Source organism: Corvus brachyrhynchos, unplaced genomic scaffold (genome assembly GCF_000691975.1).
Source record: "Corvus brachyrhynchos isolate BGI_N302 unplaced genomic scaffold, ASM69197v1 scaffold103, whole genome shotgun sequence".
In the NCBI taxonomy this organism is placed as follows: domain Eukaryota; kingdom Metazoa; phylum Chordata; class Aves; order Passeriformes; family Corvidae; genus Corvus; species Corvus brachyrhynchos.
In genome coordinates this window covers 4,543,034-4,568,856 of record NW_008237436.1, presented here as the reverse complement: position 1 = coordinate 4,568,856, position 25,823 = coordinate 4,543,034, and the positions used below count along the sequence as shown (strand labels likewise).

At 35.9% G+C, this 25,823-nt stretch overlaps 1 protein-coding gene across 1 annotated transcript in view; it reads left to right on the top strand.

Annotated features, from left to right (window-relative positions):
* B3GLCT (beta 3-glucosyltransferase) overlaps positions 1-25,823 on the top strand; it is a gene marked incomplete at its 5' end in the record, with an annotated part of 41,830 nt that overhangs the window by 3,733 nt on the left and 12,274 nt on the right. The window contains 6 exons of the mRNA XM_017731360.1: positions 1,808-1,917; positions 15,265-15,341; positions 18,766-18,877; positions 21,382-21,518; positions 22,356-22,419; positions 24,973-25,104. Of these exons, the coding sequence (XP_017586849.1) occupies positions 1,808-1,917; positions 15,265-15,341; positions 18,766-18,877; positions 21,382-21,518; positions 22,356-22,419; positions 24,973-25,104 (632 nt within the window). The remainder of the gene's footprint in view (positions 1-1,807; positions 1,918-15,264; positions 15,342-18,765; positions 18,878-21,381; positions 21,519-22,355; positions 22,420-24,972; positions 25,105-25,823) is intronic.

Below are 25,823 nucleotides of genomic sequence, written 5' to 3'. Positions count from 1 at the left end.
ATATCTGTAAATATACTGGTACTAAAACAGCAATTATATAAAAACAAGGTAATGTTTGTTTTTTATCTCTGTGGATGTTTTTGGTGTTGTGCATGTAGATTTAGCCCTTTGACCCTCATTAGCATCAACAAAGTGTAGTTTCAGTTTTTGCACCGATTTTAATTTTTGCACAGGAAATCCAGCAAAGATCTTGCTAGGTAGCAATTAGTTGCTATTCAGATGTTTTTATTATGCACAGGATTTTTAAGCAGTTTGTTTGGTGGTTCAGAGCATGAACAGTGTTAATTCCTATGCTGTGTAGGAAAAATGTGAAATGAATACTGATACCTAAACCAATGCTTACTCAATCTCCACAATATATCACCAGAAACCTCCCAGAATTTGACAATGTCTTGATGAATATGCTAATAAATTGAGGGAAAGTAATATTGAGGGAAAAGTAGAAAAGCAGCTTACTGCAGCTTTGAGCTGTCATAGGTCTAAATTAACAAATAACTGTTCAGAGGAACAAAGCAATGTAGTCGATCCTCAGGTCCTGGACATAGCAATCTCTCCATAATCTTAGTGCAGATATTTGTGGTTAATGCTCTTTCTGTTCACAATGTTCTCCTTGTGATCCTTCTTCATGGGATCAGTTTTAGTCTTTTTCCTTGTCATTACTTCTTTCCTTTGGGCAGTTTTCTTCCATCTTTGTTCCACTGTTCTTCACTCATTTTATTCTATTTGCCAAGTTAGCATATAATTTATTTGGTCTGAACTTTGTTCCTTCTCCACAATTTTCAACATTCTGTACTGATCTCATGGACATTAATTTCTTTCCTTGTAGTGCTGTCTTAAGTTGTTGTATTCTGAGTTTCCTGGTACACTTTCTACATAGTATCTGTAAAGTTCACCCTTTTGTGGCCAAACAAACAGAAGCTGCAGTATCATGTGTTACTCCTCATCTTACACATTGATTGATACTTAGTTAATGGTCTTGAGTGGGTTATACAGCATAGATCAAACTTGTTAAGAATTTTGCAAAAGGCATCTGTCCTCTGCCCTTTCTCATCCTCTGTTGTCTGCTGTGCTCTGCTTCTGAATGGGATCATATCTTCCTGTTTTTCTAAGATTTCTAAGTATTGAGGGATTATTCTATCTACTGTTGTCAAGAAAATTTGGCCACCTGTGTCATGATCTATTGTACTTTATAACAGGCACTTTTATAATCCATAAACATTTGCAAAGCTACTTCATTATTGTCTTTTAAATTTCTTGCAGTCTTCTCTCCTGTTTGAAGTTCTTACTTATGATGCCTTAAAACACTGTGAAGACTTGTGAGATACTGATGCTGTCATATTAGATAAGAGTATCAACTTAGTGTTCTCATGAGTGTGTTTCTCCATCTGATGTTCGTTTCTGGGTAGGGTTTTAAACTCTTTGTTTGGGAAGCATCTTTTCTGTTTCATGTTCATGCATTTCCTAGTGAGGGGAGATGCTGGTCTCTGACTAACAGCTTTTAACTGTGATGATAAGGAATGCTGGTGTATTGGAGGAAAAGCAACCTCATGAGTGTGACTACTGTTAACTGCTGCACATCTTCCAGTCATGCCATGCTCTTTATAAACGAATCTTTAAAAGGGCTGGTTTGGATTTGTGTGTGTGTGTTAAATAATGCCTTTTTACTATTTCAAGAAATGTTTGTATAATTAAAGGAATAGCTTACTGGGTAATAGATTCCCACACACACCTGGGTTCTCACTAGCTTTGGAGCAAATCAGAAAATAACTTCTTTTATCTTTAAATCTTCTTATTTGCTTGTTTACAGAATTAAAAGGAATTGTATTTGTCATCCAGAGTCAAAGTAATTCTTTTCATTCCAAGAGAGCAGAAGATCTAAAAAGAGATATTTTGAAACAGGCTGTAGATCTTGGAAAGGTATGTTGAGATAATATAAAGTGCACCTTGTTATATATGCTGTTATTGCATTTTACTAAAAATACTGAGGTTTGTTTCCTTTTTATCAAATCCATTCTATTTCTTTTGTTGTTTTCTGTGTGCTTATAAGAAAATTATTTCACTGGTTATTTACTGATTGTATGCTGTGATTTATCAGTACTTCTAATTTCAACTATCAACTTTTTTGTGTAACAGCTGTTATTGTTTGGATGACATTTGATGCAAAAATGATAAGAAAGACCTGGAAGAAGGCAATTTTCCAATATGCCTGTAGTGTGTTTATGGAAAAAAAAAGAAAAAAATGATGTAGTCTTTATGAAGTGAAAAACATAACAATTTAATTATTAGTTAGAATAATTTTAGGTGAGTATTTTAATAGAGCAAATGAATTTGCTGTAATGTAGATTTCATTGCTGTAATGTCAGAATTTCATTGCACAAGTTTGACATCATGGCAGTAGAGCAGAAATGTGTGCGGACATTAAAATCCTAAGGCAGGATTCCCCACTTCTGGATGCAGCAGTCCTCCACACCTCCCTCGCCCCTGTCCCTCAGTGATGCAGCACCTTCCCTAACTATTCCTTGTTGCTCTGCCACCCCTCTGCAGCCTGAGCACTCTGCCCTTGACCTGCTGGTGGGTCATGCTGACCTGAGAGCTGCATGCTGTACTTAACATTCTAATGTGAAATTTGACTTGTAAAGCTTAAGCCTAGAGAGAAGATGTTTTTAAGAAACTTATATTGAAAGTTCAGTGTGCATAAACAATACTTTATTTTCTTTGTCTTTTATAAAATTAAGAAAAATTTAAGAGTGGCACACATCCCCTGATGTGAAATAGCTTGCTGTGAGGTTATTTGACCTATTTCTCATTTCCATGTTCTTTGTTGTAAAGGAAAAAGAAGTCTAATGTAAATTGTCTTAAGTACATTAGTCTTGTAGTGCCTAAATCAGACTGCTGGATGTTTTAGGCTTCATTTATCCAAGCTTATCAAACCTGTTGTAATTAAATCCATTCTAAATGTAATTTTTAATCCTTTAATGAAATCAGTCATGTGAACAGCCTTTGTTCTGCAGAGTTCTGCTCTTTCAGAGTCCTCTTCGGAATTGAGACAAGTGTTCAGATACAATGTGTGCAGAGAGGATTATGGTGTCAGTTGTTAAACCCAAGGATTTTAGCTGAGTTCTGTAATTGATGTTGCAGAATATGAGTAATGAAAAGTTCAGTTAGTGGAAGTACAAATGTTTTCAGTGAGGCAGGCATATGTTTTGTGGGAGAGAGGTAAAATCTTCTTGTAATCAGGGTTGTACCTGAAACTGATGTGGCTTCTAAAAAACTTTATTGCCTAATTAAAGAGATGCCTTTAAGGGAATGCTGAAATGGTGATGCTTTTCCAGTATTAGAAGTTACCTCTTCAACAGCAGTCATGGTGACTTAAGAGAATCAGTGATGGAAATCCCACCAAAAATCTCGTATCTGAAATTTGGGGAAAGGGGAAAGCCATCAGTGTACAGGAAAAGAATCAACGGTCATAGTCAGCAGGTACTTGGTATGCCTTGATTGTTTTGGTCAACTCACAATGCCACAGTGAGGTATGACCCAATAATGCTGATTAGGGAGATGGGGCAGATAATCTCTGCAATCCTGCATATCAACATTTGAAGTTAGCATTTTTCATTGCAAAGAATACCTATGAAATTATTAGTTTCGGGCAAAACCAGTTAAATCCTTGTGTTTTAAAGGACAACTGCTGTATCGAAACAAAGGACTGAATTATCAGGTTCACTCCTCTGTTGTTACAGGCCCAAGCAATAGATGTTTAGTCCATAAGGTTTCATTAATTATTTTCTACTGTTTTAAAATGGGACATGGAAGCCAACTGCTAGATTTGTGTTACTTCATTAAACTAGCATATATGTCTCACTTCAAAATGGATTAAGTAACTGATATTAATGCTTACAAGTGATTTGTTCGTTTATTTGCTTCTACAGTGTACTTAAAACATTTTTTTAATGTGAAACCAATCTGTAATTGCAGTCACCAGTAGATGTCAGTATTTTGCTCTTGCTTAAAAGCATTTTCCATAGCGATTTATTGAACATTAACCAAAACTCTTCAGCTAGAATTTAACAATGGCAAAAATTCATTACAGTTTCTACCAATCTTCTTAATTTCCTGAGATTCCTGAACATCTAACCTCTGTAAACTAGACCTTTGTAAGAAGCACTGAATAAGAGTGAGGAAGCTGTTGGGAGCATAAAATGGTAATATTTGGGACTACACCCTTTCTGTCTTAAAAAGTCAAAATCAGGATTACTTTTCAGCTATTACATTTAAAATGAGAACACAGGTAAAATAAAGTTTTGGAAAAATTACCGGTTTAGATGCAGTCAGTGCTTTTTAATTGCCCGTCATTGTGACACTGTTTAGAAGACAAAAGTCTGTGTATTTCCCTATGAAAACTGGTCTGGTAGAGTAAGAGGTTTTTTTGCTTTGGGTCTGAGGGTTCTTATGTTGAACACACTCAGCCAATTCAAAAAACTGTAATTTTTCCTGGAAAGTCTGGAGTTCAAATGGGGTCCTATGTTTACCAAAAGAACTATAGCAAATTAATACTCTTCATTATGGAGTTAAAATAAAAAACCAAAACAACAAAACAATAAACCAATAATGTAAGAATATTTTAAAACTCTTACCATGGAGTATTGGAAAATGAAAATGAGTGTCACATACTTCCATGTGAGTAATAGATGATGTGAAGTATGAATTCCATTTTATAGAAGTGTTGTAACTCTAATTTGCAGTATTTTTACTACTGGGCTTACTTTGTTTTTAGCAAAGTCGTGTATATTGTGACATCACACAGAAATGAAGTTTCACACATTTAAAATACCTCTGCATATAAAGGGAAGTACTGCTCATTTTGTGAGTTTTGTGAGACTGTTACTGTAGTGATTATTAACATCAGTTTGAATGAAACAAGTGCAGTCCAAAGTGTGGAACTGTATGTAGGAAATGGATGTATACTATGTTTCATGAGTAAGTGCTTGCTTTAGTTAATATCATCATTAAACTTTCAAAATACCATTTTTTTCTTTAGTCCCCCAATTTCCAGTTGACTGATGTGAAAACAAGTGACAAATGTTAGGAGCATCCTATAGTTTTGTTCCTGTTTGTTTAAAACAATTTTGCAATATCCTATTTCCTGAAGCGCAGCCAGAACAAAGATGATCAGAAACCCAGCTGGCCTGTGCCAGTGGTCTGTGCCTCAGAAGTTCAGTGTCTTCGTTATCTTACAAGATCATGCCTACACAAGGTTCTGTTTTTCTCCTTTCAACACAAATTAATTGTAACTCAGTGTCTTAGCTGCTGATCTCTGGTGTTGAAAAGCCTCTTAGTGCCCATGTCAGTGTTACTGTGTCATTAGGTTCATGGCCACAGTATCTGTTGCCAAGGTGCCAGTGACCATTGGGCACGGATTGTGTGCTTTAAAAACCTGTTATTTTTAATTGCCTAGGCTGTACTGATGGCAGCATGCACTGTTTTAATAATATGGAAGATTTCTTTGTTAAAGGATTGGAGAGGGGGAAAAAAGTAAAATTAGTTTGCTTCAATTTTGAGGTATGTATGTTAAGCCATCACCACATTCCTATCAGAAATTATCTGTCTCCAAATTGTTCCTATTGATGTTCTGGCCATCTCTGAGAGATTACTTTCAGGGAGTTTGTAGGCAGTTATCTTTTCTTTCCTTAATTTGCTAGTGAGACATCCTGGGTGAATTAATATTTCCTGAAGTTCTTCCTAGCTCTGTTTTCACATTTGATTTCAGATGCTGGAGTGAAGCTAGCTGAAGTTCTGTTTTCTAAAGTATTCCTCTGTTATTGTTTTAATACTATTTCCTATATTCAGAATACAACAAATTCAGAATTCACTATATTCTGACATCCATATCTCACCTGAAATTTTCAAATTTTCAATACTATCAGGCTATGATAGAAACAACTCTGAAAATGTTTTTCTTGGGCTGTATTCTCCTTATTTCATTCCATGATAGATATATTCCACAAATGAATGGCATACATTCCTCTTCTTGACCTACAACAAGCTCTGTAGTTAAAATTTCCCAGTAGTTCTTGGACTAGGTCTGAACTTATTGTAAAGCTCACATGCAAGTTAATAATGTTGTAGTTAGAAAATTTAGTGGAAAAACTTCTTTTTCAAGGCAACTGAGTTGTTATTAAATTGATTTGTATGTTTAGATAAAATAGATACAACTTGCTTGAGACCTTTCAAAATTAATGCCATAAATGCAATGCAATGCATAATATACCTATTGCTTCAATTTTCAGTTACTTGCTTAAATTCAGGATTCTAGTATGAAAACCCTGTTTACTTCTCTCCCTCCTGTAATGGCTTCCCATTTCATGGAAAACACTTTCCAGCTGAGGCTGATAAGGTGATTCATTTTTTGATCTTGCGGTTTTAACAAGGTTTAACAGATTTAAGTGAAGTGTTGGACTACATTCTGACCTGCCCCTCCATCTCTGTGTCTACAGTAGGTTGTCTTTATGGCAAGGTTTTCCACCATATCAAGATCAACTCTATTTTTATAATTAAAACAGATATGGTTTAACTTCAAAAGCTTTAAACTTTTTGATTTCTCAGTATTACTAGATCGATTCCCTTCGCGTTTTTGTTTAAAATAATAGTGTGCCCTTTGTTTCCTTCCTAGCAACAACTTCCTTTTTTTTTTGGCAAGGATTTATTTGTTCTTGTGTTTGTAACATCATCCATAACTTTAATATTTACATTTATTTTCCAAATCTGACGACACTTATGTGGGGAGAGCTTGCAATATAGAACCCTAATAAGTGTGTGTATTTAAGTGGTCAGTGTATAAAGTTCCTATTTCCACCTTTTTATCTATGTTAGCACCTGTGTTTGTTTTGTGTTGTGTTACTTACTCTGCTTGCATACATTGCCTAATATCAGTATTCTCTTGGTCATTTTTCTTTGTCTTTCTTCATAATGCTTCATTCCTTTTAGGATTTGCATTTTAAAGTGCTCATTCTGGGGCTTCAATATTTGGGTGCTCATGTTCTGAAATGCTTCTAAATTCTGTTCTGTTGAACTGTTCCAGGAAAAGTGTACTGCTTAGTTTTGAAAATGTATTTCAGAGTTGTCTTAAATCTCTTGGAGGCCAACTTGCAGGGCTTTACACATTTGAGTGACTTTTGTTTTCTTTGCTTTCCTCCAGCAGTTCTCCTGGCTTTTTGTTTTAATTGTTTGATCTTTGACTTTCTAATATGCCTTTGCTTCTCATTCTGCAAAGGTACTGGCATCCTTTTGACAATTGCTAGGCTTTATTATCAGCAGAATTGATGCCTAGCTCATTAACTGCTGAAAATGTAAAAGTTACCTACACTGTAGTGCTGGAAGGTGAACAGGATCATATTCCTCTAATGGATGCTTAGCAGATTTAAAGGAATTTGTAGAAGTTGGATAATTCTGCACTAATGAGATCTTTTAAATGTTTTAGTAGTGATGAATGGGCTCCCCTCAGCCCTGCCTTACACATCATATACCATTTTTATATAGCTGCTTTTACCAGTCAAATGTGTGGTAACTGCCTTGGCTTTTTTAATGCAGAAAATAGGACCTGTCACCTCACAGAGTTGTCTTGTCATGTCAGGGCAAAATATATACAAGAAATTTGGAAGTTTAAAGTGCTTTAGGCTAAGTGTCTCAGCCTCTCCTGCAGCAATCTCTGCATACTTAATAGGATTTGAACGAACCCGTTTTACTAAGGTATTTCTTTCCTTAGTAAAGAATAAGAGATTGCTATAAAGCTTTCTCCTCCAGTGCTGTTGGCTGTATTAAAATTGCTCAGTCATCTCTGAATAGAGTGCTCAAGTATACATGAGACTAGAATTGCTAAATCATCAGATTAAAATCATTACCTGGTGACAGTTGTTTTGTTCCTGTAAGTTCTCCTGAGCATCTATACCAGTACTTGAAATACATACACCAAATTTCTTGCCTTGTGAAAGCTTCTTTCTACTCTGCTGTTCCTTCCCTTCTTTCCTAGTTAAAAAAGGTACATTGGGTTTATTTGGCCAGAGCCTGTTGTGGGGAAAGGACCTGCTCCCTCATGTGTCACACTGATTTAGCTTGGGAGACAACTGTCTCAATCTTGCTGTCAGTGAAAGATGCTTCAGGCTTTCTGTGGATAAAAAAATCTACTTATATTGCTGATTTTGCTGATATTAAAACAATCAGCTGAACCCCATACATTGCTTAAATTTCATTGCTTGAATCATAAAGTTGTTAAGGTTGGGAAAGATCCCCAAATCATCAAGTCTTTGACTGACTACCACCATGCCCACTAAACCGTATCAGGAAGTGCCACATCTGCTCAGTTTTTTGAACACTTCCAGGGATGGTGACTCCACCACTGCCCTGGGAAGCCTGTTCCAATGCTTAACCACTCTTTCAGTGAAGAAATCTTTCCTAATATCCAGCCTGAAATGTTTTTTTGCACTGGTTGGGATTGAGAAAGATTTTGCTTTTAAGTAAAAACTCATTTTACACACTAATATTATCAACTACAATACTAAAATTCTGTCTTAAACACATTCTAAATGAAGATGTTACTCAGACCAATTGGCAACATAATTATAGCGGTTCATCTTTAATACTGGCTTTCATGAATAATAGCTATGTACTGTATACCTCATGTCTGTCTTTTGTATGATTGCATTTATTTAGAATTCTTGTAAACTCTGAGCTCTGGTTCCTCACTGCTTTTTATTCACTCAAGTGAAGACCAAACAAATGACACTTTACTGCAATATATTGTTGTTATTCTAGGCTACTGTTTTATTATACACATCTGTGGTAGCATTTAAAATAAGCACTCAAAACTTTTCAAGATTTTTTTCCATATCTTTTTATTTGTCTCGTTACAAAATAGTATTTAATTTGTGATGTTGGTGATCAGTAGCTCTCAAAAGAACAGAACAGGGAAGATATGGGATATCTAAGGGGAAGATGGAGGATCCTAGGGGAGGAAAAAGAAAATTAAATGCAAACTAAATTGGTGATAACTTTCATATTGAATGAGATTTTTCCTCCAAAGCTACACTTTTTATTTAGCAAGTTCAACATGTAGCCCAGTGTAAATTAAATTAGAACTATTCCATGGTTTTTTACTAATTGGATGGGAGGAGTGGGGCACATTATTAATTTGTTGATGAACGTATATTTGAGGGGGGAAATACTTATTTTCATTTTAGTAATTTCTTGAGTTTTCTCATGTTCTGGTCATCTGAATTATGATCAATTCAAGGTTGGAGGCAATTGTCAACACATTTTTTCCTCCTGCTACTGGAAAGCATAGGCACATTTATAAATTTTTGTATGATGGTTCGCTGCAGGTCATTTGAACCAATAGTTGAGGAAAATCTTGGAGTGTCACATCAACGTAATGCAAATCTAAGTAACTGATTACTACTGAGCACAGGTGAATTATTTCTGGATCACAAAAAACTTTACTGGACTTTCTACTGATTTTCCAGTTGGGGGAAGTTTAGGCAGCATGTTAGGAATTGGCCATGTGGTAATACAGTTGCTGAAACTCACTCCCACTATTGTCGAAAATAAGTAAAATACAAAATCAGTGACTGCCAGCATCTTTCCTACATGAAAAACTTTAATCAGTGATAATTATAGGGTTTTGTGACAGGGTATTATTGTCGTAGAAAGCTTTATCTTGTTTTGTTTTGTTTTGTTTTGTTTGTTTGGGGTTTTTTGTTTTGGTTTGGTTTTTTTGGGAGGTTTTTTTGTTGTCGTTGCCTCTATTCTGAAGTTACTGTCAGGAACACTTCAGATTATTTTAAGTTCTAGTTATTTTTTCCATACAATTAAGTAAATGCTTCCATGTTTTCTTTAATGTAAGATCATTTGATGACAAACTTGCACAAAGTACTTGCTCTTGATTTGTGAAAGCAGGGTAACACTATGGCATTTCACTGAGCTCTCTGAAATACCCATAATATATTATAAAAACTCAGGTCTTTTTGGAAATGATAACCAGCCATCTGAGAGTAGGACAGAAGTAGAAATTTCCTCTAATGGAAAATAGTACTTTATACTTTATTACTCTGGGCTTCCTGAGGAGCAAAAGATTATTATTGGAAACTATGCTTTATTAGGAATATGGGTTTTGTTGTCATGGGGTTTTTTTAAACCTTATTGTGGCCTTTCAGTACTTAAAGGGGGATTATAAAGAAGGGAACAGCATTGTTTTAGTGCCTGTAATGATAAGGAAAAGGGTAAAGTTTTTAAACTAAAAGAGAATAGATTCAGACTCAACATAAGGAAGAAATTTTTTACAGTGAGGCTGACAGTTTGCCCAGAGAGGTGGTTGATATCCCATCCCTGGGAACATCTAAGATCATTCTGGTCAGGGCTCTGAGCAGCCTGATGTAATTTAATATGTCTCTCTCACTGGAGGGGTTTGGACTAGGTGAGCTTTAAAGGTTCCTTCCAACTCAAAACTATGCTACAATTCTATGGATGCAGCCTAAAGGGAGAAATAGAGCAAGGAATTAAAAGAACTAGACAACTTTGGAGAAGCTCCTAAATAACTGATGTGTTAAACAGAAGCAAAGTTCTTTTACAGTGGTGTTGTAAAATAGTACTTTAAATCATCCATGAGTTTTATTTGAATGGAATTATTGAAATAATATTTTGTCCTGGATTCCTGGACATGGGGCTCTGATAAAATTGATATTTATGTCTTTAAAACATGAAAAATATTTGAAATGTGTATTGTAATTTTCAATATTTAAGCAAATTTTTAGAATATAGAGAAGATGTAGTGTTCGGTGTAATGTTTGAAGCTGGCAATTCCCACCCAATTGTCTGACCCACTGGGTTTAGAGGTAGGAGATTTGCTATTACTTTCTTTTACTATTGCTATTACTTTCTTTTAGAAATCCTTCAGGGTGTCTACAGAATTGGCATATTTGTGAAAATAAAACTGTAGGGAGACTTCATATGTATTCACAGCTCTTCTTTATCAAAGTAGTCACAGCAGATGACTGTAAGAGCTTGGCTTATTTAACCTCCCAAGGGAAGGCTGAGAAGGTAGGCTAGCTCTGAATGTGTCTTAGGATTGATTACTGAAAAGAAGATGAGAGTAGGGAAAACGTTGTTATGTGCTTGTAGGGTACGTAGAGATAGGAAAACCTTTCTAATTCTGGAGCTGTGCAGTTCAGCAGCAGTGCTCAGGGTTTAAGATCCCCACTCCTGCCCCCCGTCTCTGGGCTGCATGAGGCAGTTTAATAAGCTCACAAAGCACAGGGATATATGCAAGACACCTGCAGATACAAGCAAACTGGACTCATTAGGAGCAAATTCCTATACACTACTTTATTTTTCTCTAGTGTATTACAAGATTGCTTTTTGCTCTGATCAGGTGACTCAGTAATATAACAAGGAACACATTACTGTCGTGTTTTGCATTTCACCGCAGTTCCATATCTGTTTCTATGTCATACTTGCAAAATCATGTCACATAGGGCATACAATTAATAGTGCTGAGCAAGATCTAGTTTGAATTGTGTTCTAATAGAGCATGTTCCCACAAAACAATACACTTGGGGCAAGGTTTGGTTATGCTTAGATGAAATTCAGTGAACTATTTTGTAGGAAAGCAAAGCAAAATTCTGCTAGAGGGTCATAGAGGATGTGACCTAGCCTGGAAATCCAGGTTTAGCTGGGGGTGATCTCTGCCACCCTGGGTGCATACAGAAGCCCATTTTGGCCTTGTAGTCTGTGAAACCTTAGCGTTTTTCTTTGTTTTTACACTGTACAGTTTTGTTCTCTATAAATTGCACATTTCTTATATAGGATTTGGTAGATTAATATGAAATTGCATGTAGTGCAGAAAGAAAACAGCTACTTATTTCAGCTTAACAATTTCCTTACTTAGTTCTTAATTATTTTATTATGAATTACCTTTTTGTTATTGGATATAGTATTCCTCCAAGTTTTTTCATGTTAATGAAGAGAACTTTCAATATTTACATTAAAGAACCAGAGTTCTCTCAATTATTTGTTGTGAAATTGATTGTGTTGCTAGCATCTTCATACTTCAACTTGCATAAAAAATACTAAATGATTTTAAGGTACAAATGAGGCTGTGTGAGGCTGCGTCTTTAGAATTGGTTTCAAAATGTGGATCTAACCCCTTTATTCACACTTAGTTTTTTGTTTGTATAGAGTTTGCAATTGTAATCTGTGGCAGGTATTGCTGATCTCACTATGCTGATAGAGTAAGTGGCATTTGGAGTAAAAATGTCTTATATGGTGTTTCTGATCACAAGCAATTCCATTTTTTGGTTTTGCCCTTTAGAGTCAGCTCAGTTGTGAGAGTGGGGAGGGTAGTTTCTCAGTCTTAAAGTGATTAAATTTTTTAGTTTAGATTATAAGATACTTTACTTGTGTCATATGTAAAATGTTGATATGTGTGAAAACAGATGTGGTTTGTAATGGTGAAAACAGTAGTTTCAAGCTAGAATTACCAGTGAATGCAGTACAGGCCATGGATGCATTTGTAGGAGAGTTTTATGAGACAGACAGACACAATGTGTAAGTTACATATCGTTACCTTGACTGCACGTGCCCTTCTGCTCCTCAAAGCTGGCACCAGCTACATTTTGCTTTTTTTTCTGTCCTTGTACTGAAGACAGCATAAATAAAATGAATAGGTCAGCCCAGTTCCACTAGATTCAAAGTGAGAATACATGAAATGAGAGAGGAAAAGCAACAGAGATCCTCCAGTATTTTTGAAAGAGGCTGTTTTACCTGCACAGTGTGTTTGAAGCATCTCCTTTATTAAATTAGAATTGATGCATGAGTAGAAGTGAGTGGAAGGAAAGGATCATGCAGGACATGTATTTTTATGTTGTACAGAAAGAGAGCAGGTTTATGAGAATGTCAGAGAGAAAAGATACCTTGTAAAAGTATTGAATTAGCTCAAGAGAGAGTGCTTTCTCTTTATCCTCACTCCTTTGCTCTGCACAAAGGAAATTGCTGGCTTTTTGTTAAAGAGGAGATAACTGAGCATGTGGTACAGCTACTTAGATTATGTCACTTACTTCATTCCTTTTGCATGGGCAAATGCTGTTTTTATCTAAAATTAATCCAGTTTCAGCCTTCAGTGTGATAGAGACACTGAGTATATTATTATTAACTACTTTTTTTTTTGTCTGGATCCTACTGTACATGAAATGCATGGCTGCCTGCAAATACTAGTGTAACTGCAGGTAAAAATAAATGTTCTTGTAAAGAGAGAGGTCTGCTCTTTTATCTTCCTATCTGCCATTGCAGAAGTAAACATAATTTTACGGTTTTACCATAAACTTATGCCAAAAATAAAAATAAGCATATAAATTAAGTAAATAAAATCAATAAAAATAAAACTATACCAAAGTAAATTTTACCATTCTTACATTTTAGTGAAATACAAGATGTTGAGCATACTGTGACTGAGATTTGCCACTTCCACAAAAAAAACCTCTGAACTTTTGGTTTTTCAGTAAATTGGAAACAAGCAGAAACATATTTGTTAGGTTGGCTTGAACTGGAACCATAAATCAGAAATGCTGATTTTTGAGATGCAGGTGAATATCCTGTTCCAAATTAAAGTTTTGGCATTGTTTCTTTTCAATTTGGGCCATTCCAATAGCATAAATCCTTGTTTTTGTGTAAGGTTAATGCACTCCTAGGAGATACAGTTATTCTTTAGAGAAGTAGTGATGTTTTCTTTAGCATATGAAATTTGGAGGTTTTATGTATTTTTAGGTGCTGTGCTTAACTGCCCTTAAAAAGGATTTAAAGTAAACTTGACAGAGTCAGCAAATAGTGTAAACTTTATCTTAGAGCTTTTCTTAGAAAATAAGTTGTTTTTGTGTTTACATGTGAATTTTATATTAATGCCATCGTTCATGAAAAGCATAGGATTAGGGCCTGGAGAGACAGGTGCACCCCTACGACTCATGGTCCTCTCTCTGGCTGTGGGAACACAGGTCTCCAAATACAGACACACAAAGCCTCCTGCCCAGGAGTTAGAAGTGGGATTTAAGGACAGGACAGACTGCAGTGATCAGTGCAGGGCATGGCCAGACAATTGTCCTGACCAGTAATTTGTTACAAGTGACCAGCTCCCTTTTTCCCCTGTACTTACCAATGTTTTTTTCTCCTTGTCCTGGTTTCAGCGAGGGTGGGGAAAGAGGGGCATTGAGTGAGCAGCTCTTTGGTGCTTAATTTCCAGCTGGAGTTAAACCACCCACCACCTGACCCTTTCCTCTTTCCTAAGCATCTCATGTGAAGTTTTGTGCCAGCCTAAGCTGCTGTTCCCCTGAATCCTGTATTGAGTCCCATGCTCCTGTGGGCAGTAACCCCCTGTCAGACTGTCAGGTGAGCAGGGAACCTCTCCCTTCTCTTAGCTGGTGTCACATCCAGGCAGAATGATGCTGCAGTGGAGGACTGGACTTGTTGATGGAGTGAGGTACTGTGTGTGTATTAAGGGATGTATCTGTATCCAGCTTTTCGCATGTATTACAAATTGTGCAGTTTAGTTTATCAGAAAGCTGTGTTTAAATGGTGGTTTTTTGGAAACTACCCCAGAATGGTAGCTTATCTGCTAGACATTGGGATCTGCCACATCAAAGAGGTTTCAAGTAACAAAAGAGCAAAGGAATTTATGAGAAATATTTTTCTTCGTAGGAAAGCTTCTTTGATCTTTCAGGAAGAAGAAAATGCTGGCTCCTCATTTTGATTTTTGTGTAAATCCATGGGTTTTGTCATGATGTTAGTGTGACAGGTCGAAGCTCAGCTCAAAGTAAAGAGTGTCAGAACTCTCACTTAAGCTGTGTGTAACATGCCTGTCCGATGGAAGCCTTTGTAGAATACCCTACATTAATTACTTCTTTACAGTATGGGATTTTATGGTATGACAAGGAGATTACTATGGTATATTGATTACATGGGTTCTTATGCAAAGCATTTAACTTGAAGTCTGTTAGCTTTATAACTAAAAGACAATTAAGAAATTATGATTTGGAAGAGGCACTATCTCTAAATTGCAGGTCACCTTGTTTCAGACCATCCTAAGTCATCTATTCTTCAGTGCTACTTGCCAGTCAAAAACAATGAAAACTAAGTAGTCATTCCAGAATAATTTTTTAAAGATTAATTGATACTTAGGAAGAAAGTATATATAATTCAAGTTTAATGGGAATTTTTTTATTTTTCTTAAAGGAATTGCCTACAGTTCTGCTTATTCATCAGATCAACAGGCATGAAGGTGCATGGACAATATTGCCATTAATGAGAGAGTAAGTGTAATGAATGTCAGTTATTTTCAGAAGTTTTTGTAACCAAGAATATATATATTAGTTACCTCTTTTTTCAGAAGCAAAGTTTTTTAATGAGAGTTGCAACCTTATATTTTAACTTTCTACTGTACTTCTTTTTTTTTTGTGTTTTACAAAGCAATTTTCTGATAAACTTAACTAAATCAGAGGAACCTATTTTAAATAAAAGAACAGTAATAATAGAATTTAACTGAGCAACTACCTTCCTCAAATCACTGGGCATGTAAAAATTATTAGGGAAGTAAACTAGTCTAAAGAAACAACTTGTTTAAATGTGCATTTTTCTATTTGGTCCCCAGTTCTTATAGTGTAAGGTGTGAAGTATTACAGAAATTTTGATCTTTCAGATTACTTGACTGAATGGAGTAATTATTTTTTTTTTTGATGTATCATAATAGCTGTTTGGGTTTTTTATTGCTTTTATTGTTTGTGAGAGGTGGTATGTCTCTGTAGTGAAAAGTTGTAGGTTTCAGCATCTTTTTAGATGCTTATATGGCCAATTTTCATATTAGTATGATCAGAAAAGACAGGTCATCTCAAATCTCAAATATGTTTTCTTCTTAGCTTATGCAGATGGCTTCAAGGAAGACCTGCTACATTTATATGGTAGTAGTGGTAGTATCTTGCAAAGTGTCAGGAAACAATGACTTTGTTTCAGAAATCCTCAAGCTCCGTGATGCTGAAGTCTATCTTTTGCCTGAAGCTTGCATTTGAAATCTGCAGCCTCTTGAAATTTAATTTAGTTCATGTAATCTAGTAGACTTATTCAGGGTGAGGTTTTCATATCAGAATGATTGCAGGACAGGATATTTTTCCTTCTGCTTTGTGTGTAGAAACATGAAAATAGTGTTTGTATAGTGGCTGTCTTTGAGATATATGTAAACTGTGAAAAATAGCAAAAGAGATTTGAAGTAAATCAAAAAACTGGAAGATGATGTTCCAACTATCAATCATTCTTTTTTTCCCTGCTTAGCTCCTGTTTCAATGACCTTGCGGTTCCTCTTCTTAATTATTTATGTCTTGGTGATAGGGTTTACAGATATAGCTCTTATAAGATAACAAAACTAAAAGCAAAAATACAAATGCTCATTTGTATGAGAAAGCAGAAGAGAATTCTTTAGAAATCAGAAGAGGAATCTTAAGTAGAGGATTTCCATCTTGAGATTTCTGGAGTATGAGTTTCCTTGTGTGTACTGTTTCACTTAGTACTTTTGGCAAATGAAGACATGGAGCAGTTTGGAAGTATGTTGATGTTTTGAAGCTTTTATTGTTTTGTTTTCTTAATGGACAAAAGAGGAAGAAGGGAGGTCGGCCCATTCTGCAGCAGCTGATGATGCTTTTACTTGTGATATAAGGTGCATCTGTATCAGAAAACTGCTTTTGAAAAAACAGCTTTTCTCAGTCCTGTAGTTGTCAGCATTTTTAAGGAGGTCTCTAAGCAATTATGAAAATTCTTAATTTTTAGTTCTTGGACACACGTTAAGCTAGACAAAATATGTAATGTCAGAAGATACAATCAGTGGATATCTTATGACATAGAATCCTTACTGTGCCCAGAAGGCCTGCTACATTTCTTCTCAGTAACCATGTTCATTCAGCAGAGAAGAAATCCCTTTTTAAGAAATTATCCAAAACAGGATCTTATCTGGATATCTCCAATGGCCCCTTGTTGTCTGAACTCCAAACTTTTCTGCTCTGAGGTCTCAATTAGACTCTCTTGGAGACCTTAAGTACTTAGCCTTGGGAATCATTATATTTGTCCATCAATAGCTAGATGAGCTGATAATTATTTTTGTGAACTTATGTGTGCTGTATTCGCAAGATGCAGTAATTCTTTTTGTAGGGGTCATTCTTGTGTTTTCCCTTTGCACTTCACCCACCTGCTTTCATGTAAATCCACACATTTCTGTCTTGAAGTTCTAGCTGAGCACTAACGTGTGAGAGAAAAGCCTGCAGACTTCACAGGGTATTAAGTACTGTACATATTTAAAAACCTGAGGTGTATCTGATACCCTTTCTGTACTTGTTTGGCAAGTTTTAGAGGGGACAGCTAGGAAGTGTTTTTCCAAATTGATTGTATCTTTTTTGCTTGGCTGAATGGCAGAGAATTGGCTGGATTTCAGTGTTGACTATGCACCAAGTATATGCTTTTATGAGCTGAAAGGATGAATGAGTTCTTCTGGCTACTGTAGTTTAGCAGATTAAGTGTCTTAAGCAGAAAGTAGTGAATAGTCAAATAGTGTTGCAAGACACAGAGGAAAGGTAGCTCGGCAGGAAGATGACTGTCGTGATACTGTAAAGAAAATTAATTCTACCCCAGCCCAAATAATAAGCACAATAACTTGTCCCAGATGAAAATAGACTGAACTAGTTTAACACCTGGCAACCATCTGGTGCTTCTAGCATGTTATTTCAATACCTGCAGAGGCAGGGAACACATTTTCTAGCTTAAGTTTTCCTCAGATGATGGGTTTGGCTTTTCAAGTGGGTTTTGGTCTTTGGGGTTTATTTTGGGCAAACATCATTCCCCAAAACATAAATGATCCAATCAAACTTTTTTACTTACTTCTGCTGACTTCCATTTCTGCTGGTTTTTTCATTGCTGATTTTATCAGTAGGAAGTGCTGTGGAGAAAGCAGACTGTGATGTTTATAGGTACTGGTTTTCTTATCCCTCTCCTCAGATGATTTGTTAAATTGAATTGATGTAAAAGCCATGCAGAGGAAACTGGACAAATAAAGATTGTAGATTTTTTCCGTTAGGATGTTATTAATTACTACAGCTTTGTTTTGATAAGTAGTGGAAGAATGAAGGTGGGAGGAGCAGAGAAACAAGGAGTGGCTTTTTTCTGAGGGAGTCGGGAATCCTGCATTGAGAGTATTGCTATCTGTGAGGAATCCCTTCAATCTGTACAGTTTCACTGTACTGGAAAAGCTAATGAAGTTCTTAGGTTGGGAATGATCAGTGTCCAACAGCTGTGAGAAAAGCTCTCATTAGGCATTTTGACAGTGGCTGCAGTGCTGTCAGACAGCCAATGGTGGGGCCCCTTGGAAGAAGGGGAAGGTAACTTAAACTGCTATCGACGGACGTCAGAATTCATGGGTGGCTATTAGACCTGTACATTTCTGAATGGAAATTCTTTATGTATCTCTGTTCCCTTCTTTCTGGAATAGCTGGTGCTTTATGAATAGGTAGCTGCAGAGTCAGTATCTTTATCTATTCACTGTAGTCCTTTGATGTGTAATTCTAAATCGGTAGTAAAATTTTCTGCTTCTGTGTAAATGAAGAATTGATGGCAAACTATTTATATTTGGGGAATGTGCCTTGAATGTGCCATTTTGGCTATAATCCACCTTATTAGTAAAATGTTTATTTCTTTTTTTAGCTTCTCTGTTACCTATGGTAGGAACTCCTCATGGATTTTCTTCTGTGAAGAAGATACAAGAATACAAGTTGTAAAACTGCTAGAAACACTCAGAAGATTTGACAAGTCTAAGGTGAAATAAAAATTTAGATATTTGACTTTTTTTTTGAATGTGATTGAGTGTATTTTGCCAAATGTTGGAAAAGATGTGTCCAAACACCTTAATAGGGGGATGGATTTCTGTTGCTGAGGCTGAGAGCAAGGTATTTAACATGAAGCAGTACAAACACCTGTCTAACTGTCAAAGAACTGTTAAAATCGAGCAGAGAAACCATTTTTTCTGTGAATTTGTACCATCAATAAAAAGATGAATGTAGTCTGTTTTGTGGTCCCTTCTCCCCATTTTCCTGTCTGTTATCAATTCTGATTATCGTCAGATAGAATGCCTGATGTTAGTTTGTCTCTGATGTAAAAAATAGTAGGGTGTTTTACTTGCATTCTCTTTCTGATTTGTCTTGGTGATAAGTCTTCTGTACCTATTGGAAAAGAAACAATACCAAAGAAATACCAAACAATACCAAAGAAACAATACCAAAAGACTTGCTGAACAAAATAGAAGCACAGTCACCAAGGAGCAAAGAAAATTTGGCAATGCAACTGACATGAAAGGTGTTAATATTTAGAATTTTCAGTGTTCAGAAAAAAATCACCTTTGTGTCAGTCCTTTGCCTGTAATAAAAGAAGCCAAAATCTTCTGTGTGAAGTATGTTTTGCTTCTTTATTGTAATTCTGCTTCAGGACTCACTTTAGCATATTTACTTCTTTTTCAGGCACATGGCCTTGTGGTGTTTTCTCACAATTCTTTTCTAAAATGGTAATAATAATAACAGCAATTCAGAGATCTTACCTTTTAAAACACTTGGTCTTCAAAATGGAGGACTGAATATATTCAGACCTTTGGAATATCCTTTTTTTTTCCTGTTTCAGAAACACCTACTTGTAATTGATATTCTCAGAATAGAAACACAAACATTTTTGTTCTAGATGCTGCCCTTTTGCCAGCTTTAGTGTCTGTCCTTTGCATTACACACAGATTCTAATAAGATAACAAATTACATTCCAACCTGCAATAAAAGGAAAATGAAACATTTTGCTTTTGTACATAGTAATCGTCTTCTTAGTGTGGCTGTCCATTCCTTGTATACAGCAGTAGTCCATCAGGCCCAAAATTTAAGCTGAGTTATATCAGAATGATCTCATTCACTATTCATTTTAAAGTCTCAGCAGTCTGCATAATCAAAAGTTGGTATACATTTATCTCATTAAGAGGTCTGCAATGGGCATGTGAATTGTTGATGAATCTGCAGCTTTTCTATGTGGATATGTAGAGATTAGTAACAGAAATGTTGAGACTGATCCAAGTGTAGTACTGAATGTAATAATGAGTGAAAACAAATGTTTCAAAGCATTGAGAGAGACTGTGGAGGAATGTTAAGAAAATGACCTGTGTTGATAACCAAGGGCATTACTGACTGCAGGAAAACTAAAAACCAGTGAGGAATGTCTTATTTAGATGAAGACCTCAAGGCAAACGCTCAGATGCTGAATTATACCTGAACATCAGACAACACTTTTTTATTGTGCAGATGAATGAGCACTGGCCTAAAGAGATTGTGAAGTCTCAGTCCTTGGAGGTAACTCATGAGCCATTAGGACATGGTCCTGAGCATTGTGCTTTATAGCTGGACCTGCCTGAGCAGGGGAGGTTAGGCCAGGTGATCCCTAGAGGTCCCTTCCAATCTCAACCCCTCTGTGATGCTGTGTTCCAACAGTAGGTTGATTCAAACTGTGCTTTCATAGTGGAAAACAGCAGCAAGGTTAAACCAAACTGTATGTGCCACTCCTCTTCCTGTCATCCTAGCAGGGTGGTAGACTACAGCCCTAAAGATGTCCAGAATGGATAACCCATGTGGATAGCCAGCAATGACTTAGTACCTGTTGATAACTAAAGGGGGTAAAAAATCTGTCTTAAGAACAGTTTGTCTGTGAGAATCCTAAAATGTTGTGGTAGGACAGTGAGGGTGTGACAGCTGAAATCTCTTTTTGAGTTCCCTAGTGTAGAAGAGGCCAGGTGGATGGAAATTCAAAACTGATATGTATGAAGTTCCTGAATACAGTGCTTTGGAGTGTCTTGTCTGGAGAGCTGTCAGTTTGGGAAGTCAAACACTGGAACAGGTTGCCCAGAGAGATTGTGGAATGTATTCAAAACATGACTGGACAGAGTCCTGGGTAACCTGCTTTGGGTGCTCCTGCTTGAGCAGGGGAATTGGACTAGATAATCTGAAGAGGCCTCTTCTGGCCTCAACCATTCTATGACTCTGGGATTCAGTGTTCTTTGAACAAGTGGAATCCAGGGCATATTCTGGAGTTTGAAAATGCAGCCTGTATTTGATTTCAGAGAGCTACCTTTAGTTTAATTTCTTACCAAGTACAATTTTTGTCCAGATTATTTATTGTGAACAATATGCTTCCCTTGTTTTTGTTTTCAGGTTTGCTTTATTCAGCATGAATGCAGTCGTCATCTTCACTAAAAGGATGCTGTAGATGAACAAAATTGTTTCCTATATTCCTTTACAGGAGTGGTTTTTAGGTAAAGCATTATATGATGAAGAATCTACAATAATTCACCATTATGCCTTTGCTGAAAATCCTACAGTCTTTAAATTTCCAGATTTTGCTGCTGGTTGGGCACTTAGCATTCCACTTGTTAACAAGTAAGAATTGAATTTTTAATCTCTCCTGTTTATTCTCCGTTGTTTTACATATTCCAAGCATAATTATTATAAACACTTCAGATTTTACTAGTAGACAAGAGTGCAGAAATAGATTTCTGTATCATTGCTGTGCATGTGATTTGTTTTCCTTCACTCTGCCTACATCAACTAGCTAATAGTTGTCCAGTACTAGTTGTTCAAGTAGTTCAATACCATCTTGTAATTTTAAAAATGTATTCTCCCCCAGACAGTGGTTTTATTCTTGGGTTTTAGAGTGTTTGCATTGCCCTTTAGAAGTGTTTCTCCTGCTGTAAGATAGATATTTAATTCAGATTAGACGTTTAGATGCTTTCAAATGAGATTTGAAAAGTTCATAGATTTCAGATGCATCTTATTGTAGCAAGGATTGATGTTCTCATAAATTGAAAGTCCCTAAATACTGTGCATTGCAATACACAAGAAGAGAATATTTTCTGCAGTTTGAGATGCTGATCAATACTGAGCTTCAAATGCACTGCTGCTTTTAATCTGTTGAAAATGTTATGCCAAACTCTCCATCTACTCCAGATGAGAACTTTCTTTTGGTCAGGAAGAGTGTATCAAAATGTGTGTGCTGAAAATTAATACTAACATCAAGACACTGCTCAGATTAAAAAGAAAAAAAAAAGGATTTATATGATAAATATAAGTTTCTTCTTGAGGCAGTAAATACAGAGATGTGATTTATTATTTTTCCCCCATAAGATGGTCAGTAATATCAGCCACACTTTCCTGCATGCACTAGTGATTGATTTTTTTAATATGCTTGATTAAATTTTTTCATCTCTAATTGTATAGGCTTGCAAAGAAGTTGAAGAGCGAACCACTGAAGTCAGACTTTACAATAGATTTAAAGCATGAGGTAAGCAGAAAAAAAAGGTAGAAAAAAGGTCACAAGGTTGTATATTTGAATGCTTTTAAATCATAATGGATATAGGAGATTATTCTTAAACATTGCTAAAAAGTTTGACTGCAGTGGCATGTTAGATTTCCTTCCTTTAGAATATTGTAATACTTTAAAACTATATTTTAAGCATAGAAAAATCCATTAATAAGCTTGCATTCATAAATGAATGCATACATGGTTCTAAATATTAAGATACCTTCTAAGGACTGCTCTGTAAGGAAAGAGAGAGAATTCCAATTCGTGAACTATAAGCTGAAGTGAGTTTTACTAGATAAAGATACTTGCCACCCTCATTCACTTTCTGAATCAGACTCTCAGAGCTAAATATGATAGGGTTTGCAGCAAATACTCTCAGGAACCACCCTTTGTGTGAGCAATCAGTGCTGCAACTTGCAGCATGGAAGTCAGGAAGGACTTTTTTTTGTCTCTGGTACGCAACTGTTTCAAAAGGTAGGCAGAAGGTATTTCAGACCAAAAGGAACATGAGAAGGAGGCTCTGAAAGAGTATCTGAGTATCATTTTTGGAAGATTTTTAATTTTTTCTGCATTTAAAATGTTTGTGCTGTCCAGGGTTTTTAACTGTCACCAAAGTGAACTTCTGAGCCACGGGTGGAAAAGGGGGATGAATCTGGTTTAAGCTTCTGGCCTGAAATAGGAATATGATTAAGATTAAGAATAAGAATAAGGTAGAAGAAGAACAAGAAGTAAGGAAGAACAGGATTAAGGTTTTGGCCTGAAATTATGAGTGACACTGAAGCAATTTTAATTATTTTATTGTTCCTGAAAGTCATCTATAAACTGTTGTTCTGGTCCAGAAAAAAATCCAACTTTACATAAAACTGCTGCTGCTTTTTCAGATCTTGTAATGGTCATAAACCCCCTCATTTACTACATAAATCTACAGTGTGTTTATATACTATAGATTTGTAGCATATTTAAATTAATTTGGTTTTGTGCAAAACCACTATTTTACATAGTTTCCCCTCATTGACTGATGTATTTCTCAAAAACAATTGGATCCCTCTCAGCTTTCATTTTGCTGTGAGAAACAAGACAAGAAGCTGGTTTTTTCCTCTTGTTAATTTTTCTCAGTGCAGGATTTTGGGCTTCACAAAGTCATTTTATTTTAATTTTTTTTTAAAGACAAAATAATTCATACATTCCCAGTATTCCAGTCTACCTCACCATTAACAAAGTCTCTAAATATAATGTCATAAGAAAAGATCATTAAGAGACATTCCTTTTATGGGCCACAGATTGCTTAGTAAAAAAACAACTGATCACTCAACCAACAAAATGGCTTCTATCCACTTATTATTCTGTAGCAGGTCTTTGCATATGTTTCATTTCAAATTTATTGCCTTTGATAACCTGCTTCAGCCCTGTAGTTATTCTTTCTGTGCAGTCTCATGTCTCCCTAGAGACAATTCCATTCCCTCTAATTTATTTAATAAATCACCATCTTCTCCATCTTAAACCATTTTTATATCTATGCTCTTCTTGTGTGAATCAAGATTGACAGCAAATCAAAGAATATAATCTGTTGTTCTTAATGATTGTGTGTAATGTTTAAGTTTATAAGAAATATTTTCGTTTGACACAGTCCTAATAACATTTGCCTGCAGTCTTTGATATTTTGTTGTGCTTTGCATCCTTTTTATTATTTCTTTTTTGTTTGTTTTACCCTATTACTTTCCAAGTCCCTATTTCTTATATCCATAACATTTATATCACTTCCATATCTTGCAGATGTGGTAAAGTATTTTTTGTTGTGCTGCTGCTCATTTGTAGGTTGTTGCTTAGACTTTTTGTAACTGTACAATATACAGCATATTCCCTGGTGCCTATTCAAAGCTGGAATTGAGTAACAGAATTTTTTGTGATGTACATTAGATTTGAACTAGGATTAAGACTATTTTTGTCTTTTTATTATAAATCTGTTTCCATTGTTTTTAGTAACCCTGTGTCATACTGTGCTACAACCCAAAATAGCACTCTAACCTCACCTCTGAAATAAAATAGCTTCACACCATTCTAAGGCTTTCTATTGAAGATTTCATTTTTCAGTGGGAAATTTTAGCATATTGTGAATTTTTGTAAATAATTCATGATCAGTTTCAATTGTCAAATATTCTTTGTGGTCTAGGAGCATTGGTGCTTTGTGTGGGTTCATGTGATAGACATTAATTCTGAATGGCTGAATTCCAAACTAATACAGGGTCAATTGGTTAAAGGACCCAGGAGCATAACTAGTGTTCTCTGTCCTTCCAGTCACAGGGAATGATGAGGGAAGAAACAGGAAGAGCCAACAGCCAATACCTGGCTCTGAGCGTGGTGCCACAGGCAGAATTTGGAGGAATTAGTTAATCAACTAAGGGACAAATCTGCTACACCATCCCATGTTCTTCACTTTTCCTCTTAAGTTTGTCCTGTAATGTGGTTTCTTTGTACGCCCTGAAAATTTTTATCTAGTTTAATTACTGATATAAATGTTTCCAATTTTGGTAGATTGCCCTGTACATTTGGCAGAAAGGGGAAGGACCACATCTTACTCCAGTACCTGAGTTCTGCACAGATGATGTGGACTCGTATAAGGTTGATCACTGTGCAACAACATTCAGTAATTTTCTGCCACTTTGTGTAAGTACAATATTTTAAATACCATTTGCTTAGTAGAAGTAAAACTCGTACTAAAATGCATAATACTTGAGTTCAAAAATCTCAAAACTTGAGAAAATATTTTTCAGTAAGCTAAAAAAAACCCTGACAAAATAGTTTATTCTGGCATTTATCTGGGATGTATTTTGGATATGCTTTCAGGCTTCCGTGGCACAGGAAATTTCCTGGCAACTGATATTGCATATGCTTTAATGAGTCTTTGTACCACAATGTTTGGTTGGCACATGATCTATAAATTATTTATCCTTACACTCCTTACACAGTCAGAGACTGAAGTATAGATGATACTTTTTTTTTTTTTTAATTTCCCCATGGATGGGAATCTAAAACTTGTTCAGGCTAAAGATAAAATGCAATATAGTGTTTGATGCCATCTCTTCCACCTCTAGGAGTATACATTATTGTTTTATGAGTTATGTGTAGATAGAGGCCAAAAGTGTTCCGTGCTTCCAGGAGAGCAAAACTCTTGGTGTCAAAAAGGATAAGAAATCAAAGTGGTCAAATGGTTTATTACAGTTGAGGAAGTTCAAAGACTTCTAGTGTGTAGCATGTAAGCTGGTTTTTCCAAGTGTGAGACAACCTGTGTTCTCATAGTGACTAATTTCAAAGAAATTAAGAAAACATTGTATTGCAGATGAATCATTCTTAGTTCAACAAGTTCTTCTACTCATGGTCTTTCC